This window comes from Dendrobates tinctorius, unplaced genomic scaffold (genome assembly GCF_039654945.1).
Source record: "Dendrobates tinctorius isolate UK_male_01 unplaced genomic scaffold, ASM3965494v1 ptg000160l, whole genome shotgun sequence".
Lineage (NCBI taxonomy): Eukaryota > Metazoa > Chordata > Amphibia > Anura > Dendrobatidae > Dendrobates > Dendrobates tinctorius.
This window is the reverse complement of record NW_027361827.1, coordinates 25,255,838-25,278,405: the sequence shown is the minus strand read 5'-3', so window position 1 is coordinate 25,278,405 and position 22,568 is coordinate 25,255,838. Positions and strand designations below refer to the sequence as shown.

The following is a 22,568-nucleotide window of genomic DNA, read 5'->3' as shown; positions in this document are numbered from 1 at the left end:
GGGAGTGGAAGAACTTGATATTTTGCCTGTCTCAAAGATTTAATCGCAGATGGCATTTCTGCATCAATGAAACGGATAGAGACACAGCTATTGGAAAATAAAATTTTTCTGGCAGCTGTTTATGTGGACCCAAGTCATCGTATATTGCTTGATGATCAACAGCTTACTAAAGGAAAAGAAGCTCTGACTGAGGTAGTAGTTAGGATGAGTGGCCTACAGGAGGACTGCCAGGCGCAAGAGGACTTAGGTCCTGACAGTGCTACTGCTGCCATATCTTCATCCTCATCAGATGAGGAGTTTGACTTTGACAAGTATTTGGATGATATGGAGCAGGCAAAGCGTTGCTGCAAGGAAAAAGATTTGACTTCGTCTCCTATAGCAAGCAGATTAACCATATTTCAGCAAAATGTTTCACTTTCTCTCAAAGAAAGAAAAATTCAACCGTTCATCAAAACTGACTCTGCATGAGGCAATTCCTTTATACTTGGAAATTGTTAGAATCATAGAATTGTAGAGTTGGAAGGGACCTCCTCGGCCATCTGGTCCAACCCCCTGCTCAAAGCAGGATTCGCTAAATCATCCCAGTCAGATGTCTGTCGCCACTTCTCATGGGAGTCTGTTCCACTCATTGATCACTAACTGTCAAAAAGTTTTTCCTAATATCTAATGTGTCTCCTCCCATTCAGTTTCATCCCATTGCTTCTAGTCTTACCTTGTGCAAATGAGAATAAAGTTGATCCTTCTACAATGTGACAGCCCTTTAGATATTTGTAGACAGCTATTAAGTCTCCTCTCTGTCTTCTCTTTTGCAAACTAAACATTCACAAATCCTGCAACCTTTCCTCATAAGACAGGGTTTGCAGAGATGTTGCCCATGTGGTTACGGCTTTGCCTCCAACCCAAGTTAGTGTAGAGAGGTTTTTCTCTGGCCTTAAAATTATTAGGTAAGATTTTAGGTCATCTATGATGGAGGGTCTGATGGAGGCAACTTTATTTCTTAGAACAAATTCATAGACTGCACAAATGTTTAGTATGTTTTTGTTGAAAACTGTTTTTTGCCACTTACATAGTTTACTACATAGTGATAGATATATACACTCACTGGCCACTTTATTAGGTACACCATGCTAGTAAGGGGTTGGACCCCCTTTTGCCTTCAGAACTGCCTCAATTCTTCGTGGCAGAGATTCAACAAGGTGCTGGAAGCATTCCTCAGAGATTTTGGACCATATTGACATGATGGCATCACACAGTTGGCGCAGATTTGTCGGCTGCACATCCCTGATGCGAATCTCCCGTTCCACCTCATCCCAAAGATGCTCTATTGGATTGAGATCTGGTGACTGAGGAGGCCATTTGAGTACAGTGAACTCATTGTCATGTTCAAGAAACCAATCTGAGATGATTCGAGCTTTATGACATGGCGCATTATCCTGCTGAAAGTAGCCATCAGATGTTGGGTACATTGTGGTCATAAAGGGATGGACATGGTCAGCAACAATACTCGGGTAGGATGTGGCGTTGCAACGATGCTCAATTGGTACCAAGGGGCCCAAAGAGTGCCAAGAAAAAATTCCCCACACCATGACACCACCACCACCAGCCTGAACCGTTGATACAAGGCAGGATGGATCCATGCTTTCATGTTGTTTACGCCAAATTCTGACCCTACCATCCGAATGTCGCAGCAGAAATCGAGACTCATCAGACCAGGCAACGTTTTTCCAATCTTCTACTGTCCAATTTCGGTGAGCTTGTGCAAATTGTAGCCTCAGTTTCCTGTTCTTAGCTGAGAGGAGTGGTACCCAGTGTGGTCTTCTGCTGCTGTAGCCCATCTGCCTCAAAGTTCGACGCACTGTGCGTTCAGAGATGCTCTTCTGCCTACCTTGGTTGTAACGGGTGGCAATTTGAGTCACTGTTGCCTTTCTATCAGCTCGAACCAGTCTGCCCATTCTCCTCTGACCTCTGGCATCAACAAGGCATTTCCGGCCACAGAACTGCCGCTCACTGGTTTTTTTTTTCTTTTTCGGACCATTCTCTGTAAACCCTAGAGATGGTTGTGCGTGAAAATCCCAGTAGATCAGCAGTTTCTGAAATTCTCAGACCAGCCCTTCTGGCACCAACAAGCATGCCACGTTCAAAGGCACTCAAATCACCTTTCTTCCCCATACTGATGCTCGGTTTGAAATGCAGGAGATTGTCTTGACCATGTCTACATGCCTAAATGCACTGAGTTGCCGTCATGTGATTGGCTGATTAGAAATTAAGTCTTAACACACAGTTGGACAGGTGTACCTAATAAAGTGGCCAGTGAGTGTGTATATGTGTGTGTGTGTATATATATATATATATATATATATATATATATATATATATATATATATATATAGTAGTCGATATTACATAGTGTATTACGTATTTACAATTACAGTTGTTCTAAAGTTGTATTCCAATAAATATATATTATGCTTTATGCTCTATCTAAATGTCTTGATTATTGTATCATAAAAATGATTAAATGTCTGATGTTCACATTGTACTACAATAATTTTTTTCACTTAAATATAAGCAATATATGTCGGAGTCGGTGGAAGGGAAATTGAGGAGTCTGAGTCGCAGGTTTGGCTTACCGACTCCACAGCCTTAAGGTCTGCCATGGGGGTATTGGACCCTAGGCTTGATAAAACAGTCCAGGACATAATGTTCAGGGGACTAGGCCACAAAAAGCGGAGTGTTCCCGCTAAATGAAATTGTTCAGGGGCTAATCAAAAAAGAATGGGACAAACCGGACAGGAAAAACACCACTGTCCCTTTCCTTAAAAGGAAATATCCCTTTGATGGAGAGGCGTCCACGTCCTGGGATAAGGCCCCGAAACTCGACGTAGCCATCGCTAAAGCCTCAAAAAAATTTGCTCTCCCCTTCGAGGACATGGGCACCCTCAGGGATCCCCTAGATAAAAAGGGAGATACTTTCCTTAAAGGGGCATGGGAGTCAGCAGGAGGTAGTCTCAGACCAGCCATAGCGGCGACATGTACCTCAAGAGCCCTAATGGTATGGGTGGACCAACTTGATAAACAACTAAGGGAAGGGATGCCAAGGGATAAGATCCTAGATTCTATCCCAGTAATAAGGGGAGCGGCTGCCTTCTTAGCGGACTCATCGGCTGATTCAGTCCGATTATTGTCCAAAGCAGCAGCGCTCTCAAATGCAGCCCGAAGAACACTATGGCTCAAAAGTTGGCCAGGGGACCTACAGACAAAAATGAAATTGTGTTCAATCCCCTGTGAAGGGTAATTCCTTTTTGGGAGACATTAGATGACTTCCTACAGAAAGGGGACAAGAAGAAAGGGTTCCCGAATTTGGGGCCTGCAACATTTAAGAGGCCCTTTCGGAATAGGAAGTTTTTACAGAGGAGACCACCGAGAGACCAAAAGTGGGATGACAAAAGGAAAGATAGAGGGTTCCTCTTTGGTAACTCATCCCGAGACAAAAAGCCCTCTAAGTGACAGTTTGCCCAAGGTGGGGGGGAAGGCTAACCCTTTTCGTTCCAGCCTGAAAGAAAATCTCAAACAACCCTTGGATAATAAACCTAATCCAGGACGTCCTAAAAATAGACTTTCTCTCTCTCCCACCTCAAAAGTACGTAATAACCGCTAAGATCCAGTACGCAGGAGCAGGAAGCCCTAGAAAACAAGGTCCTAAACCTGGTAAAAAAAGGAGTCCTCCATGAGGTTCCCCTGCAGGAAAGGGGCAGAGGGTTCTACTCCCCTCTTTTCCTGGTGACCAAACCAGACAGCACTTTTCGGACAATCATAAATTTGAAAAAATTAAACAGATACGTCATGAATCAAAGCTTCAAAATGGAGTCGATCAAGTCCACCACCAAAATCCTGTTCCCAAACTGCTTCATGACGGTATTAGACCTCAGCGACGCCTATTATCACGTCCCTATTCACAAAAACTCCAGAAAATATCTCCGGTTAGCCGTCTCAATAAAGGGCAAGGTAAAAGAATTCCAGTACACAGCCTTGCCGTTCGGAATATCGGTAGCCCCACGGGTGTTTACGAAATAGTCCCGTATCTGGACGATTTTTTAATAGCAAGCAGCTCGGCTCGAAAATGCCAGGAACAGAGGGACAGGGTGATGGACACTCTACAAGGCCTAGGCTGGCTCCTAAATCTGAAAAAATCAAGATTGGAGCCCAGCAGAGTACAGGAATTCTTGGGTCTAACACTAGACGCAAACATTCAAGAGTGCCGCCTCCCAGACCGCAAGAAAGAGAAAATCACTCAAATGATAACAAGAGCAATCCAAAATCCCTCCATGACGTTAAGGAAAGCTATGTCACTACTGGGTTCTCTCTCCGCCTGCCAGCTGTCCAATGGGCTCAGTTAGACACGAGAGAGCTCCAGTGGGACGTATTAGCCAACCAATCAGCCGTAGGGGGGCACCTAGAGGGTTGTATTACCCTACATTCAAAGACTATTCATTCCCTAGCCTGGTGGAGAAACCAAGACAATCTTTCCAAAGGGATCCCATGGGTAACAAAAATAACACACATAGTTACCACGGACGCCAGTCCCACGGCATGGGGAGCACACATGAACAACGAGGTGGCTCGGTGCGTGGGGAGGCCAAGAACTAGAAGCCTCCTCAAACCAGAAAGAACTCTTAGCAGTGGGCTACGCGTTAACACACTTCCTACCCCTGCTCCAGAATCATCATGTCTGCATATTTTCGGACAATCAAGTCACGGTGGCCTATATAAATCATCAGGGGGGAACCAGGTCCCGGGCCCTAATGGACACATCCTCCAAAGTCCTCAAATTATCAGACAACCCTGTTATCCCTGTCAGCACTACACATCCGAGGCACGGAGAATCAAATGGCAGACTTCCTGAGCCGCACCCAATTACGGCAGGGGGAATGGGTCCTAAAGCGGTCCGTTTTCGGCAGATTGTAAAAAGGTGGGGGCCCCGGACATAGATCTGTTTGCTGACTTCAGAAACAAAAAAGGTGGAAACGTTCTGTTCCCTAGACCCCAGGGGGAATTCTCTAGCTCTGGACGCATTTATGCTTCCATGGACGCAGAGTCTAACATACGCTTTTTCCCACGATCATGCTTATCCCGGCAGTGCTAAGAAAAGTCAGGGAAGACGGGACAAGAATGATATTAATAGCCACCTTCTGGCCCAAAAGAACCTGGTTCTCCTGGCTAAGAATGCTGTCGGTAACCAATCCATGGATCCTACCGGATCTCCCGGACCTGCTATCGCAGGGCCCAGAGTTTACACCCTCAGGCAGTGAACCTCCATTTAACAGCATGGAATTTGAGAGGGCTCTGATGAGGGTCAGAGGATTTTCAGAGAACCTGATAACTACATTACAAAAAAGTAGAAAACCGGTTACGATGAGAGAATACAGAAGAACATGGAAAAAATTCTTATCCACTTCTGGGGTAAAGGTTCAGGACGGGGTTCAGATTGATAAGATCCTAGAATTTCTACAAAGGGGCCTAGAACAGGGTCTGGCGGTCAACATATTAAAGGTCCAAGTAGCAGCTTTAGGCGCTCTTTATAACCACGATGTGGCAGGTAACCCTTGGCACGGTTTATTAAGGCCGCAACCAGATCCAGGCCAATAGCTATTTGAAGGATTCCGTCATGGGACCTGAATCTTGTACTGTCCACACTGACAGGCCCTCCGTTCAAACCCATTCACTCGGCATCCCTTAGAATTCTGTCATTTAAAATGGTACTTCTGGTGGCACTAACATCAGCTCGCAGGGTGAGCGATATTAAAGCTTTATCATCGGGGCCTCCTTTCAAAAAAATTCTGGAGGATAGTCATTTTAAAACCTGACCCGGCCTATCTACCAAAAGTGTCATCACATTTTCATAGGTCCCAAGAGGTAGTCCTTCCTTCCTTCTGCCCAAATCCTAAAAATAAGGGGGAAGAAAAATTTCACACCTTAGATGTGAGGAGGTGCTTAGTACAATATCTAGTCCACCAAAAAATATAGGAAGGAAGGCTCTCTTTGTATGTTTCCAGGGACCTCGGAAGGGACTCAAAGCATCTAAGAGTACCCTGGCAAGGTGGATTAGGGATGCGATTGCACTGGCATATTCATCCAGTGGAAATGCCATCCCGGAAGGGTTGAAAGCCCATTGTAGGTAGAAGGGTCCTTCAGGCGGTGGTCCCTCCCTAAGCTACCAATCTCTGTAATTCTCTCCGTGGTGCTGTCATGGGTGAGAGAGAATAGCTTAATTACTCACCGATAACGGTGTTTCTCCGAACCCATGACAGCACCCGCTTATTCCCCTCCCCTTCACGAGTGTGGTGAGCACGTTTCACTGTTTGTAGAGTGCTTCCGTTTAGGCACGGTGTTTCTGATAAATAAGCAATATTATAATACTGTGTATATATTTCTGTTGTCTAACTAACCTGGAGACCCTCTGATGCTCTGTAACCAACTGAAGGCAGAGAAGAGGTACTGCCCTTTTTATCTGTAGGTTCCTGTCCCTGAAGGGCGGATCCCCTCTCTCCGTGGTGCTGTCACGGATTCCGAGAAACACCGTTAACTGTGAGTAAGCTATTCATCTCTCCACAAGACGCTTTCCCAGAAGGATTTTTGGCTTACTCGCATGCATTTTGGAAAACTGCAGTCTAGTTTTTTTGTGTCTGTCAGCAGTGGTCCTACTGGGTCTCCTGCCATAGCGTTTCATTTAATTGAAATGTCGACAGTTTGCGCTGATACTGATGCACCCTGAGCCTCCAGTACAGCTTGAATTTATTTGGAACTTGATTGGGGCAGCTTATCCATGATCTGGACTATTCTGCGTTGCAACCCTTTATCAATTTTAACTCTGCTGTCTACGACCAGGGAGATTAGCTACAGTGCCATGGGTTGTAAACTTCTTTATTCTGTTGCGCACTGTGGACAAAGAAACATGCACAATATATGAGGGTGCACTACTGTCAAACCGCAATATCTAGTGGAGTGCAATACCTAGCCTGTAAACAATGAGACCAAAAAGACGGAAGAGAAAGACTAGGCTAATAATGGTATGCACATCCATGTATAAAAAATGAAAAAATCTTTTTCACAATGGACACAAATGAGATTAAAAACATTTAAAATACATACATGAACCAAAAATCCAACACCTCCAAAAGGCCCCACGGACACTAAATCCCACCCATAATGGACAATAAAGAACCCCCTGTCCAACAATAAAGACAAAGCATAATTGCCAGAATATGGTTATACAATATAAGCAAACTGATCATACGAGCATAATAAAATTGATGTACATTGAATATCAAGAGATAAATTCTCCTATCTAGCCTCAAATGTGCAAATGACCTCAAGGTAATCGTCAATGCATGAAAAAACCTGCCTGAAAATGCATAATAGCTGAAAAGCACAAAATGTGCAGTCAAACCATGGTCTCCAGGAGAATGGCCAAACCTGGACAGGGGCAGCAAAGTCCCAATGGGGATGGGGAGGAAGGTGGGAAAAGGCCCACGCGTATCGCCGCTGCAAAGGCGGCTTTGTCAGGGGAAGTGGACAAAGGAAAGGATTGTTGAAATTTTTAAACCATTTTCTTTACCAGACAGTTCTCTTCTTTCTGTTCTCCCTTTTCAGTGTAGCACACAGACACAAAATGCAAAGATGACTCCACTTCTCCCCTTTTTTTTCCTGCTTTCAAGTGTGATTTTCATATTGTCCACACCTGTTACTTGTCACAGGTAAGTTTGAACGAGCAGCACATGCTTGAAACAAAGTTGTTTACCTGTAATTTTGGAAAGGTGCCATCAATTTTGTCCTGCCAATTTTTAGTTTTCTGTGAAATTACGTCAAATTTGACTTTTTAATTGCCTTTTGTGTGTGTTCCAATATTCCCAAAGGAAATAACCTTGTGTATAACAAAACACATGTACTGTAGTTGCAATAAATTTCTGGGAGAAATACTTCATTTTCTGGACTAATTTCGAAGGTGGCACCACTTTTTTTTGGCCATGACTGTGTAACAAGCATGTCTTTGCAATCCAATGGATAATGGTATGAGTGTGACTTGAAACGCTTACCTATGTATTGCTGAGCCTCCCCCAACTTGTGTTTCATGAGTTGCTTTCTCAAGGGGAGAAGCCGGACTAGTCTCCCCTCTGGCTATGGTCCTCAGCCGGATCTTCTAATTATATATTTTTTGAAACGCTATAGCGTTCTGGAGGGAAATATACCAGGCTGCACTTGAGGTGACACTGGTTTGCTTGGCATGAATCTAGTGACTGGTTCCCTTTTTATTAAACAATTGTTTCATGTACTGCTCTTGGGCAAAATATTACCTTTTTATGATGGATTTCAGTTGCTAAATATGAAGAGAACTACATGATTTAATTTTTTTTTTTTCTAATTTCCAGATCATTTGTCATGCTGTTGTGTGCAAGGAAACAGCCCAGATAGCAGAGCTTGTGGCACGCCAGAGAACATCAAAGAAGAAGTCTGGTGGCCAAATAAACTGCCAGATGAGATTGAAATATTCTGCCCCGATAACGCATATTGGTAAATGACCTTTTGTAGCTCTATCTATTATTGTTTATACTAGCATCCCAGCATACAATGCTGATTACTTCTGTACAAACCTTGGGCCTCATATAAAAACGAGAAAATCTAAGTAACTTATCCAAAATCGCCTAGATCATAATTAAAATGTAAAGGTCCTTTTACATGGCCCGACCGGCGGCACGATGCATGCACAGATGTGTAACCTTTTACCAATCGACAGTCCTTTAAATGCCTGTTTACACAGACCAAAGTAAAGGATGCGCACTGAGCGATCTATACTAGGACGCTCAGTGTGCATAGGCTGCCTTAGTTCTTGGAAGTGCAAGTCCTTTTTACGCCGGATGATGGACTGCCAAAGACCGTCTTTTTTGCTGCACATTTCAAAAAATGAACGAGTACTTTGATCCTTTGTTAGGTGATCGGCAGCCTGTTTACATGGGAATAAAATTGTGAAACAAGCTGAAAGGAAAAGACTTCACTGTAGGTCAGTGTCAAAATACAATAGACTGTGGTTATGGGGTTAAAGAACAAAGCAGTAAGAGAGAAAACCATTGGGTAAACCCTTCTAACAATGGAGATAAGTTTTGGCTCTATCCTGCAGCTTCTTGCCTCATTTCTACAATCTTTTTCTTTTAGGAAAGCCTAAGGCGATGCTTAGAAAACCAGACTTTGCACCAAAAGAAGACCGAGTTGCAAAGAAGCCCATACCGTTGGCTGTGAGAGGAAAGAGTAATGTTTGGAGTGGTCGGCTTTTTCCAGACCCTCTTTCTGTGCATGTAGCGCCCACTTATGGATCCGTACCTATTCGGGAGGTTCAGGTGCAGAGGAATCCAACCATTGCAAGCCGGTGAGAACACGTAAACTAAATCAATAGTCAATGAATGGCTTGATATCCTTAAACTGCTGTAAAGTGAAATGAAAGCAAAATGCTCTTAAAATTATTACACTTTGCATATTGTTTCATATATTAAACAGCATTTCAACAGTCAGTTCTTGAATATAGGAATGTGAAGCGCACCATGGTCGCTCAGAATTTCTGAAATTGCAATGGCAAGATTGCACCAGGGTACAAGGCTAGTCAGAGGAGACGGTGGGATTCTGTAGGCAAGCTTCTGCTGGGAAACCTTGGGAAGTAGCACATTGTCCCCTTATGGCAGTGACTACTATCAACAGGATAATGCAACTTGCCACAATGGAAGATGCTCAGGAATAGGTTAATGGAGTTTTCTACTACTGGGACAAACTCATCCTAAATGTTAAAGCACCCCTTGTAAAATTAGAAAACCACATACTTGCTTCTCGGCCTGGCACTGTCTGACAAGTAGTGTGAAGGCTGCAGCCGATCAGTGGCCCCTTTTTCATTGCATTGGTTATATGACGCAGCAATGACCCCTGCTTTGGTGCTGTTTCGTGAGGCAAGTGGGGTTTTTAATGTAGGGCACTTTTTTCTCTTTAAGCTGGGATTGTGGAGCTCTTTAAGAAACGTAGCAAAGTGTTCACGCTGTTGACTTGGCCTCTAAATTACGCTTCAATCTGATCTAGCATCTGTGGTATGTGCTGAAGTAACAAGTATGACTGATGGAGGCTTGACCTCCAAATTTAGAGGGATTGTCCTCTACTATTCAAGTGAACAGAGAAAACGTTTAGTACTCAGCAGTCACGAGGTGATGTACAGGGCGCCTATTATCAGCCCAGACATCGCTTGGTCTTTTACCTCTGCTGGAGCAGTTTTCATTTGATTTGGGGTCACAGATGTTTTAGTGGCCCAAGTGGGATCTACACAATTTTTTTGGTTTTAATGTTTAATTCTTTTAGCCACTTTCTGACCCTCAGAGCATGTGATGTGCTCAGCGACAAGAGAGTACGAGGCTGGACAGCACAGCTCTGTCATATGGTTTAGTGGCCACTGCAGTACCCAGCAGTGGCCATTAAATCAAATTGTGGAGCTTTGCAACTGCTTTCATCCAGCTAACATTGAAAAGCTGTCCTGTGGGAGGTGCTGCATGCCCACCAATCTGATATTGATGACCTATTGTCAACTTAGTTGTAGTAGAAAAATACTTTAAGAAATCTATATTGGGATTCTAATATGGTCAGTTTGCATTTTTTAACCCATTCACTGGCAGGCCTCTCTATTGGCACAATAACACCTTTCTGCCATCGGACGGAATAGTACATCTGATGGCAGCATCCCCCGTTTTGATGTGAGCTTTGGCGGTGAGCCGCATCAAAGCTGAGATATGTCGGCTGTTTTAACAGCTGACATGTGCCCGCAATAGGCGCGGATGGAATCGCGATCCACCAACGCCTATTAAGTAGTTAAATACTGCTGTCAAACGCTGATGGCGGCATTTATTGCCCGTTTCCGGCTATCGGGCCAGAAATACGCTCACCGCTGACCCCTTGAGACCTCCATGGTTGATGCCGAATTGCTATGAGCTCCACCATGTAGTCGGTGCTCATTGCAATGCAGTAATTCTACTACATACAGGTGATCTGAGCATCGCCTGTATGTAGCAGAGGTGATCGGGCTAGCTCAGCTTTTAGCCTCCCATGGAGGCTATTGAAGCATGCCAAAAGTAAATGAAAATTAGTTTTAAAAAATCTAAAAAAAAAAATAAAAATAAAAGTTTAAATCACCCCCTTCAAAATAAAACAATAAAAAAAATCACACATGCACATTAGGTATCGCCGCGTTCAGAATCGCCCGATCAATAAAAAAAGATTAACCTAATTGCTAAACGGTGTAGCGAGAAAAAAAAATCGAAACGCCAGAATTACATTTTTTTGATCACCACAACATTGCATTAAAATGCAATAACGGGTGATCAAAAGAACGTATCTGCACCAAAATGGTATCATTAAAAACGTCAGCTCGGCACGTAAAAAATTAAGCCCAACCCGAGATGACGAAAAATGGAGACACTCCGGGTATTGGAAAATGGCGCAGTGTCTTTTTTTTTTTTTTTTAAGCAAACTTTGGAAATTTTTTTCACCACTTTGATTAAAAGGAACCTAGACATGTTTGGTGTCTATGAGATCGTAGTGACCTGAAGAATCATAATGGCAGGTCAATTTTAGCTTTTAGTGAACCTAGCAAAAAGGCCAAACAAAAAACAAGTGTGGGATTGCACTTCACCACACTTGGAATTTTTTTTCCTGTTTTTTAGTACATGATATGCTAAAACCAATGATGTCGTTCAAAAGTGCATCTCGTCCCGCAAAAAATAAGCCCTCACATGGCCATATTGTCGCAAAAGTAAAAGTTATGGCTCTGAGAAGAAGGGGAGCGGAAAATGAAAACACGAAACCGAAAAAGCTCCGATCATTAAGGGGTTAACCCCCTAAATGCTTCGATCATCAGCGATTGCAGCATTTAGAAGACAGACAGGAGAGGGCTCCCTTTGCCTTCCGATCCACACCCCCACAACGTCATCGCGGGAGCCCAATCTTTGCCATGGTGACCCGAGTGGGGGGGCCATGTCAGTGCAGAAATGACAGTACAACACTAACAATGCTCGTACGTTGCAATGGATTAAAACAACGATCAGGCTGGTGAAAGTCCCATAGTGGCACCAAATAAAAAAAAATGTAAAATTTAATTAAAAATACACATGTTTGGTATTGCCACGTCCAGCATGACCTTCCCCATACAACTGTCCCAAACCCTTTCAGTGAACACTGTAAGTAAAAAAAAAAAAAGGCAAAAAGATGCTTTCATCATATTTCTAAACAAAAAGTGGAATAAAGCACGATCAAAGAGACTAATGTAAAGAAAAATTGCATAGCAGAAACTGTCGTCTTGTTAAAGATTGCAGTAAGGTATCCTTCCTCCTTTCATTCTGGGATAAGACTTCGTTTTCTCTGGACCGCCCCATCCTCCTTCCGCTTAGTCATTCGCTGACTTGGTGAACTTTGCCGGCGTCAGTTCTCCAGGGAATCTCCTTTCTTCTGCCTCAGTGGCAAGTTATCACCACCGATGCCAGTCTCCTGGGATGGGGGGCTGTTTACCATCGGAAAACGGCCCAAGGGCGCTGGAACGCCCAGGAGGCTCTTCTTCCCATCAACCTTCTGGAGATCAGAGCAGTCTTCATTGCTCTCCTTCGTTGGAAGCCTCTCCTCGTAGGCAAACCAGTCCGCATTCAGTCAGACAACGCCACGGCTGTGGCATACATAAACCACCAGGGCGGTACTCACAGCAGGCAGGTAATGTCAGAAGTGGCAAAGATACTGCGTTGGGCAGAGCGTCACGTTCCGGCGATCTCCGCCGTTCACATTCCAGGGGTGGAGAATTGGGCAGCCGACTTCTTAAGTCGCCAGGGTCTAGCGTCAGGCGAATGGTCCCTTCATCCCACAGTCTTCAATTAGATATGCCAGCGTTGGGCCACCCCGGACGTCGATCTCATGGCATCTCGGATGAACAACAAAGTTTCTCACTTTGTAGCCAGGTCCAGGGATCCTCTAGCCGTCGGTTGCGACGCCCTGGTAATTCAGTGGTCCCAGTTCCAACTGCCTTACCTGTTTCCTCCGCTTGCTCTAATCCCAGGGGTGGTCAAAAAGATAGTCAGAGGGCATCTCAGTCATTCTGGTGGCTCCAGACTGGCCAAGACGTCCTTGGTACGCGGAGTTGGTGAACATGCTCGCGGACGTCCCCTGGAGGCTTCCAGACCGTCCAGATCTTCTCTCACAAGGACACTTATGGTGGGTTCTGCTGTACTGGCACCTCAGGGGCTCTCCGAGTGGGTCATGGCACCTGCAAACTAGAACCGTAAAACCTGAACTCCAATATGGCTCTTCTTCCCTTCTGAACTCAGCACTGTGCCTGAAAAGTAGGTTTCAACCACATATGGGGTTTCTGTGTACTCAGAAAATGGACCCCAAAATTTGTGCAATTTCTCCTGTTTCCCTTGTGAAAATAAAGAAACTTGGGTCTAAAGTAAAATTTTTGTGAAAAAATCTGAAACGTTCATTTTTTTCCCCCCCATTAATTGCTGTGAGGCACCTGAAGGGTTAATAAGCTTCTTGAATGTGGTTTTGAGCACCTTGAGAGGGGTGCTGTTAGAATGGTGTCACTTTTGGGTATTTTCTTTCTTATAGGCCCCCGTTTAGTTACTATTTTGTGTGATAGAACTCTCTGATGTAAGGGCATAAAAACTAAAAGTTTAGAAACTGCAAATTTTTTGCCAAATTTCCGATTTTTATTTTTTTCATAAACGCAAGTCATGTTTAATAAATTTTATCACTATCCTGAAGTGCCATATGTCCCGAAAAAACGCTCTTAGAATCAATGGAATGCGTTGAAGCGTTCCAGAGTTATTACTTCATAAAGTGTCAGTGGTCAGAATTGTAAAATTTAGCTTGGTCATGAAGGTGAAAACAGGCTCTGAGGTGAAGGGGTTAATCTCACCCCCCCACCCTAAGTCTGATATTTGGTGTCAATATTTTTACTGTGGAGTTGGAAGGAATTTTCTTCTAATATAGCAACATATTTTCTGAGGGGTTTTGTTCTGTATCCATTGGGTTAGACAGACCACTGATGCTTCAGTAGCAGTTTTGTTTATGCGTGTCCCGCAGACTCCTTTCTCTTTTAGCTGATGCTTGCTGAACTAGACTGGTTTGGCAAGCACATTTGCTTAAATCATCTGTTTTCTCACTGTGTTTGTCACATCCAATAGCAGCGATGACTATCGTGCTTCAATTGTCTTTTTTTTTTTTTGTGTGTGTGTGGTAATCCCTATGGAGAAATTTGTGGCTATCTGTTACTTATCATTGAAAGTAGATGAATACAAGCTGATTGCATGTCGCATCTCTCACAAAGCGAGTGTTAGGTTTAATTGGGTCAACAGCACATAATAGGACATGCTGATTTTTTGTTTGATAGTTTGTCTGACTTCAGGCATTTACAGCAGTTTCTGTAGTGTAAGCAGAACAACTGAGCAATGTAAGATTGATTTTATTCAAATATGGGGATTCCACTTTTCTGCTCTGCACAGGCCTGAAAAGAAAGTCAGTCTTCCACCCCGATTCCAGAAAGAAGTTCACCAATTTACAGTGCAGCACCCTGTCACAGATTCTAATGGTAGGAAAACTGCAAGGTCTTTTTTTTTCTTTGTTTCATCAGTCTTCCCTTTTAACTCTTGTCATATATATGTACCGTATTTTGCGGATTATAAAATGCTCCGGATTATAAGACGCACCCCAAATTTGTTAGAGAAAAATGGGAAAAAACTTTTTTTTTTTTTTTTTAAAGTGGTGGTGCGTCTTATAATCCATGCGTCTTATTGCTTACGGGGGTGTCACCAGTGCTGCTGCAGGCGTTCTGCCAACATTTTTTTGAAAGGTCAGAGCCCCCGCAGTTCCATAGTTTCCTATGTGGTGGACTCTGGGGAAAATGACTGCCAGGGGCGGCACATGCGCAGATGGAGATCTCGGCACCAAGATCTCGGGAGATGAGAGCTCAGCGCTGAGATCGACCGCATAGGAAACCAAAGAACTACGGGGGCTCTGGCCTTTCACAAAATTTCAGCAGAGCCCCTGCAGCAGCATCGGAGACACCCGCAGGGGCGCGCCGCACGTCAAAACACCTCCTCATCCCAGCCTGCAGCAATGCTCCACTCTTTCCTCCTCCAGCTGTGACCCTGCTCCACTGCGGCCGGTAACGTATATCCGCATTATAAAACGTACCCCCATTTTCCTCCCAAATGTGGAGGAAAAAAAAGTGCGTCTTATAATCCGAAAAATATGGTATATATCTCTCAAGATGATATTTGCATGTCAAGTGTGTTTGTGTGTGTGTGTCTGTGTGTAATATACACACTGCTCCAAAAAATTAGGGCAACACTAAATTATCACTTTCTAGACATCACTGAAATATTATAGTTGCAAATCTTTTATTTAGTACATAGTGGAATGCGTTGATTACAATAAAACATAAAAATGATCAATATACATCAAAATTATCCCATGGAGGTCTGGATTTGGAATGATACTCCAAATCAAAGTGGAAAATCAAATTACTCAGATTACAAGCTGATCCAACTTCAGAGGAAATGCCTCAAGACAAGGAAATGATGCTCAGTAGTAACCTCTACGTGCCTGTATGACCTCCCTACAACGCCTGCGCATGCTTCTGATGAGGCGGCGGATGGCCTCCTGAGGGATCTACTTCCAGACCTGGATTAAACCAGCAGACAACTCCTGGACAGTCTGCGGTGCAACGTGGTGTTGGTGTATGGAAAGAAATATGATGTCCCAGATGTGCTCGATTGGATTCGGGTCTGGGGAACGGGCAAGGCCAGTCCATAGCATCAATGCCTTCATCATGCAGGAACTGCTGACACACTTCAGCCACATGAGGCCTAGCATTGTCATTGCATCAAAAGGAACGCAGGGCCCAGTGCACCTGCATAGGCGCGCTCAATGCGTCTGAGGATTTCATCTCTGTGCCAAATGGCAGTCAGGCTACCTCTGACTACTGTAGCATATGGAGGGCTGTGTGGACCTCCAAAGAAATGCCTCCTCACACCATTACTGACCCACTGCCAAATCTGTCATGCTGGAGGATGTTGCAGACAGCAGAATGTTCTCCACGGCGTCTCCAGACTGTCACGTGCTCAGTGCCTGCTCTCATCTGTGAAGCGCACTGGGCGCCAATGTTGAATCTGCCAATTTTGATGTTCTCTGGCAAATGCCAATCGCCCTGTATGGTGTTGGGCTGTAAGCACAATACCCTCTTGTGGATGGCAGGCCATGATACCATCCTCATGGAGTTTGTTTGACAGTTTGAGAAGACACATGGATGTTCGTGGCTTGCTGTAGGTATTTTTGCAGGGTTTTGGTACGGCTCCTCCTGTTCGTCCTGCACAAAGTAGGATGTAGCTGTCCCTTCTGCTGGATTGTTGCCCTGCTATGTCCCATTCTATGTCTCCTGGTGTACTTGCCTTTTCTCCTGCTATCTGCTCCATGCTCTGGATACTGCTGACAGATACAGCTACCCTTCTTGCCACAGCTCGCAATGATGTTCAATTCTGGATGAGCTGCACTACCAGAGCAACTTCTGTGGCTTGTAGACACCGCCTCATGCTACTGTACAGTACTTCTAGGGGTGAGAGCAATGTCAAAATGCAATAGTGACCAAATCAACCAAAAAGCATGAGAACAGAGAAATGGTCTGTGGTCACCCCCTGCAGAACCACTCCTTTACAGGGGTTGTCTTGCTAATTGCTTATCATTTCTACCTGTCGTCTGTTCCCTTTGCACAACAGCAGCACAAGCTGATTTCACAGAAGTGTGATTGACTTGGTGTTACATTGTTGTTTAATCGTTCCCTTTTATCTTTTTGAGCAATGTGTATGTGTAAAGTATATTTGTATAATTTATTTATATATTTTTTTCAAATACGTTAGTATATTTGGTATTAATCATTGATTTTTCAAGGGAATCTGTCAGTAGGATCATCCCTCCTATGCGTGGGCTTACAAGTCAGGAAGCTGAATAAAATGATGCCTTGATATCTGCGATTCGATGTCTTATTCCAGAGAAATCCACTTTTTTTATGTAAATGAGCTGATGAGATTTATGGGTTGATCTGCATGAGAATCTGTCTCCAGAGATTATTTGAACTAAAAGGCATGCTAGGCCATGGGCTTGTCTAAATCACACCCCTTTTTATTGAGACCAGCCCCCTTTCTGAACAAGGCACAAAAAGTGTTATTCACTATTGGAAAACGGATTCCCCCCCCCCCCCCCTCCGGTGTACAGTATAGTTAAAAAAACAAAACAAAAAAATTACATACTTGCCTCCTGTACCGTTGCCTTTGCTCCGTACGGAGGGCTGTGTCCCGTAGTGATTGTGACACAAACTTGTCAGCCCTGTATATTGTTCAACATCTTTATCAGTGATTTAGATGAAGGAATTAAGGATAAACTCATTAAATTTGCTGATGACACAAAGCTAAGAGGGATAGCTAATACTAGAGAAGAGAAAGGATTCAAAAAGATATAAAGGGAAAATGCAAAGTACTACATCTGGGCAATAAAAATTAAAAAAGCATATACAAAATGGGAGTAATAGGACTAAGCAACAGCACGTGTGAAAAGACTTGGGTATACTAATAGATCACAGATTGAACATGATTCAGCAGTGTGATGCAGCAGCAAAAAAGGCAAATGCAATTCTAGGATGTATTAACAGAAGCATACAGTCTAGATCACGTGAAGTCATTATTGCCCTCTACTCTGTCAGACCTCATCTGGAATACTGTGTCCAGTTCTGTGCACCACATTTTAAAAAGACATCAACAAACTGGAGCAAGTTCAGTGAAGAGCGACCAGAATGGTGACCGGTCTGCAAACCCTGTCCTATGAGGAACGGTTACAGGATTTGGGAATGTTTAGTTTTCAAAAAAGAAGACTGAGAGGAGACTTAATAGATGTCTACAAATATCTCAAGGGCTGTCACATTGTAGAAGGATCAACTTTATTCTCATTTGCACAAGGAAAACTAGAAGCAATGGGATGAGACTGAATGGGAGGAGACACAGATTAGATATTACAAAAAACTTTTTGACAGGGTGATCAATGAGTAGAACAAGGTGCCACGAGAGGTGGTGAGTTCTCTTTCAATGGAAGTCTTCAAACAGAGGCTGGACAGATATCTGTCTGGGATGATTTAGCGAATCCTGCTTTGAGAAGGGGGTTGGACCAGATGGCCCAGGAGGTCCCTTCCAACTCTACCATTCTATGAATATGTAGAAGGCACGCACAGATCTGAATTATGTCTCTTCCTTAGTATGTGTTCCTTCCCTCTGTTCACTATTCTTTATTTGCCCCTTTTATTTTCTATAACTTTGGGAAAGAGCACATAGGTTATTTCCTCCCCCCCCCCCCCCCCCCCCCCGGCTGCTCTGTCACCTCCACTGTGGAAAGAAGGAATGATGCTGAAAGGGCCATCATTTCTCCCCTCAGTCCCCAATGGCATGGTCTCTACACTTGTCCAGGGGAATATCCAATTTCATCAGGCTTTTGATTTGTGCCCTGGACCTCTGAATAGCGAGGGTTGACGCATGGATTAACCAGCAAGTCAGAAGATTTGCCTTAGTAGTGTGGGCGAATAGTGCTTCCTCCCTAGCCTGAGCCCCTTTGAATTTCATGCTCTCTGCGGTGGTATCTCCAGTATCCCTTTTTGCTGACGTGCAACAGGAAATCCTGCAGCACCATTCCCAGCTTGCCATGACTTCATCTCTTCCCTGCTCTTCTGTGCTGCATGTGACTTGCGTGCAGCCACCAGTTTGCGACCTTGTCTAGACCTCTTGCTCTTGCCCCCAATTTGCATTTTACCCTATAGAAGCAACACGAGCTTTAATCCTGGGCTTTTCTCTATCCTCACCTACTTTGATTGCTGCTGATGTGCTGCTTCTCTTTGGTCTCTGTGTCAGCAGTTGTCTTTGCCCTGCAAAGCTGCTCAGACATCTGCGTTTCTAAGTACCTCTCTACTGGTGCCACCTCCATCACTGATTCTTCCTGTCTACCTTATTTTAGGCCTGCCAATGCATACCCAAAACCAGACACCTGTTATTTGGACTTGAACATCTCTCAGTAGCCTCTACCTTATATCAAGGAGTTGTCACTAACTTTGCTTTAGTTAGCTCAACACACCTGACAGCTTTTCTGTGTGTAACCCCCATCCACACTTTCCTTTGTCCTTCACCATATCTGATTCGTGGGAAGAGCACCCATACCATCCATGGCACCCATCCATCCTTACCTGTTATGCACGTGCATTTTTCAAGTCCAAATTCCGCTCAGACTAGCCTGATTTGATCTGTTCTGCCTGTGACTGCCCACCACCCCATTTAAAGCCGCACAGGAGCCTTCCTCTTTGTAAGAGTCCAGTGCTTTTACTAACCCATGATTTATTAACTCAGTTGATGTCTGAAAAAAACAGTTTCCCAATCCCTGGATACTGTTGTGGAGCGTCTACTTATCACCACCACTGGTAGAGATGGGGGGGGATGATCTATTGGCTAATTTCTGTTAAAAACGTTCAGATCTTTATTTCACATGACTAAAAATGAATTGGCCAGACAATTTTAAAAAGTGCCTATTGTCTGGCCAATGGATCCTTTTTTTTTGGCCTTTTTCTCTGAATCTTCCAGCGGTCAGTGGACTTTGATCCTAACTATATAAGTGAGGCGCAACGGTCTACATACTACACGGTGAGGCTTATTTTCACTTTTAGTTTTTTTTTTTTTACATTTTTCCACCACTGGTACTCTTGCCATTTCCCAGATTTATTCGGAACCAAAAGCTAAGACCTCTTGGCATGACAGATCTCGCATGCGAGACAGGCTTCCAATTTGTCTTTCTCTGGGGCCCCTTCTGTGTCATCCTTGCTATCCATTTTCTTCAATCCACTCCTCCCTCTCCTTTGCCTCTCAGCCTTTGAGAGGCTATGACTCTTATTCAGATTTGTAAATGGACATTGACCATGCCTCATTCGGGCTAATAACATTCAAAGCTTCAAGAGAATAAAATGCAACAACCTCAGAAATGTCAGTAACTTTATGAAGTTTGAGGTCCTGACCAGGCAGTGGAAACACCCAGAGAGGCATATTCATAAGCCCAAACATTTGGACGCCTTTTATTCTTCTGCTGATCTTTCAAAATGGTCTTCCATTCCTACTGTATCTCGCTTATACAAATCCTCCGGTGTACCATCAACTTAAGATGTTTATCCGACAAATCAGCTTTCGAGACTTTTGGCCCTGCCTGATGCCCAGCTTTTGTAGCTACTTAAAAGGGAGCCTGTCCCCAGAAAAATATTAACCTGCAGTTTAATAGCATTCTTAACCTTCCTGGCACCCGCACTTAGCCGAATGTAGAGGGGAGAAAATGAACTTTATTCTCTCAGCAGCGTTCCCTTTTCAGTAACTGGAGCTGGTTCTGTCACAGCCTTGAGTATACAGAGCGGCGGCTGAAACTGCGCCCTGACTGACAGCCAGCCATAATGCACAACGAGTGTCAGTAAGGGCCAGGGGCACAGTTAGATCTGCCTCTCTGTATTCTTGGAGCAATGACTGACCCCACGCCACTTCTGCCCCCAACTGAAACAACGCCACCATCCCTGACTGACAGCCCCAATGCAGAATCATGGGGTGGTTTCAGCCAGTGCTGGTTCAGTCACAGCTCTGAGTATACAGAGCAGCGGCTGTAACCACTCCCTCGGCCACCGACGTGGTTACAGCTGCCACTTTGTAGTCTCAGAGCAGTGACTGAAACAGGAGTGCTGCAAGGGAGAATAAAGGTAATTTTCTCCCCGCAGCGTTCCGCTATGTGCAGGTGCCAGGCTGCATAATAACGCAATTCATTTGCGGGTTACCCTTAATCTGCAGATTAAGGGTATGTTCACACGATCAGTAAAAGCTGCTGGTTGGGCGCTGCATACTTGTGCAGCGTCCAGCTGTTACAGCATAGTGGATGGGATTTCCAGTAGATGTCTACAGACTCCCGCATATCACCTGAGACGGACATGCGGCGTGGGTCTCCAGACCGCAGCATGTCAATTTCTCTTGTAGAGATACAAGCCTCCGTAACAGAAATTTCACCTATACAATACTGTGAATCCACACGGTTCAATGAATGCATGCGGATTCACCTGCGTTGAGTAGACGGCAGTTCTTTGGTCGCAGTGAACATGCACTGTGTCCATAGCGCTGCCACTTCCGGATCGTCCCCACATACCCTTGTTGCTTTTTGTGTGGTGACAGGTCCTCTTTAAGTTTCCGTGGTGGTTATCAAGAGTAGTTTTGCCGTGGTATGTCTTTTTTTTCAGGGGGCGGGGGGTTGTTTTAAACGGATGCTCTGACTTACTGGCATGATTAACCTGGATGCCTGAAGAATATATACTTTGGGGACAACACCTTTAAATCTGCCTACCGTTTCCCTTGCTCACCAAACTGGTAAAAGATCAAAGCTCACTGGCCCAGGTGCATTGCATGTGAGGAACCAATTTTTTTCTGTTTAGTGGCATCAGTCAACATATCCATGTTCTCTCCATACCCCAATAAATCCTTATGAGAAGAGATTTTTCAGTGACTATTAAAAATCCTCTTTTTTACCTCAAAATGTTTCAGGATTTGAGTAATTAGCTTGATAAATCTTCACGGACACAAGTCTATGAATTACTTCATGTACCTTAGATAACCGAACAAGTGTTTGGCCAACTGCTCTGCCTTCAAACCCTGTGTAGAAAAGCTACGTATGTTGATTAAGCATGCATTTTTGATTAGAGGCGTGTAGTTGACTACTGCCAAACTTATCCCTGGGGAGAACACAAAAATCAGGGCATGAAATATATACAAGTGTTTCTGAGATAATGACTTTTGGGTTTTCATTGGCTGTAAGCCATAATCATCAACATTAACTGAAATAAACACGTGAAATAGATCACACTGTCTGTAATGACTTTATATAATATGAGCTTCACTTTTTGTATTGAAGAACAGAGATAAATTAACTTTTTGAAATTCTAATTTTGTGAGAAGCACTTGTACCTCCCACGTTCTAATCTCAGACGAGTCGAGAGGATGGTCATTGGGATGGTCCTGCTGAAATGAGCAGGTTTGAATTATTTCTTAGTAGTATTTAATAATATGTCAGTCTTCTGTGATATAACTGTTTCATTGTCTGTCTGTTTTAGCAAACGAGATCCCTTCAGGAAAAGCTCCTCTGCTTGGCAGTATGCAACCTAACCTTCCATTAATACAGGGCAACCTGCGAGATCTGTTTAACAAACACACCCATGGTATTCTTTTAGCCAAACTGCCAAGTGTATACAAGGAGACCTTCAAGCAAGATCTTGATGCTGAAGTGTTAAAACAAGTTGTGAATTGGAGTCACTTATGCACGGTATGGAACGTCTGTGTTGGCTATGCTTTCCAGCATCTTTTCCTTTGTCGCACTGATGGACGTATTGTAATTCTGTATAGTAGAGGTAT

At 44.0% G+C, this 22,568-nt stretch overlaps 1 protein-coding gene across 2 annotated transcripts in view; it reads left to right on the top strand.

The window, feature by feature from the left end:
- The window catches only part of TDRD7 (tudor domain containing 7), a 121,429-nt gene that overhangs the window by 25,097 nt on the left and 73,764 nt on the right, over positions 1-22,568 (top strand). The window contains exons 3-6 of one of the 2 annotated variants that reach the window (XM_073549740.1): positions 8,427-8,568; positions 9,208-9,418; positions 14,565-14,650; positions 22,388-22,479. In XM_073549740.1, the coding sequence (XP_073405841.1) occupies positions 8,427-8,568; positions 9,208-9,418; positions 14,565-14,650; positions 22,388-22,479 (531 nt within the window). Of the gene's footprint in view, positions 1-8,426; positions 8,569-9,207; positions 9,419-14,564; positions 14,651-22,270; positions 22,480-22,568 lie in introns of both variants that reach the window. The other variant, XM_073549739.1, reaches the window with a different exon arrangement.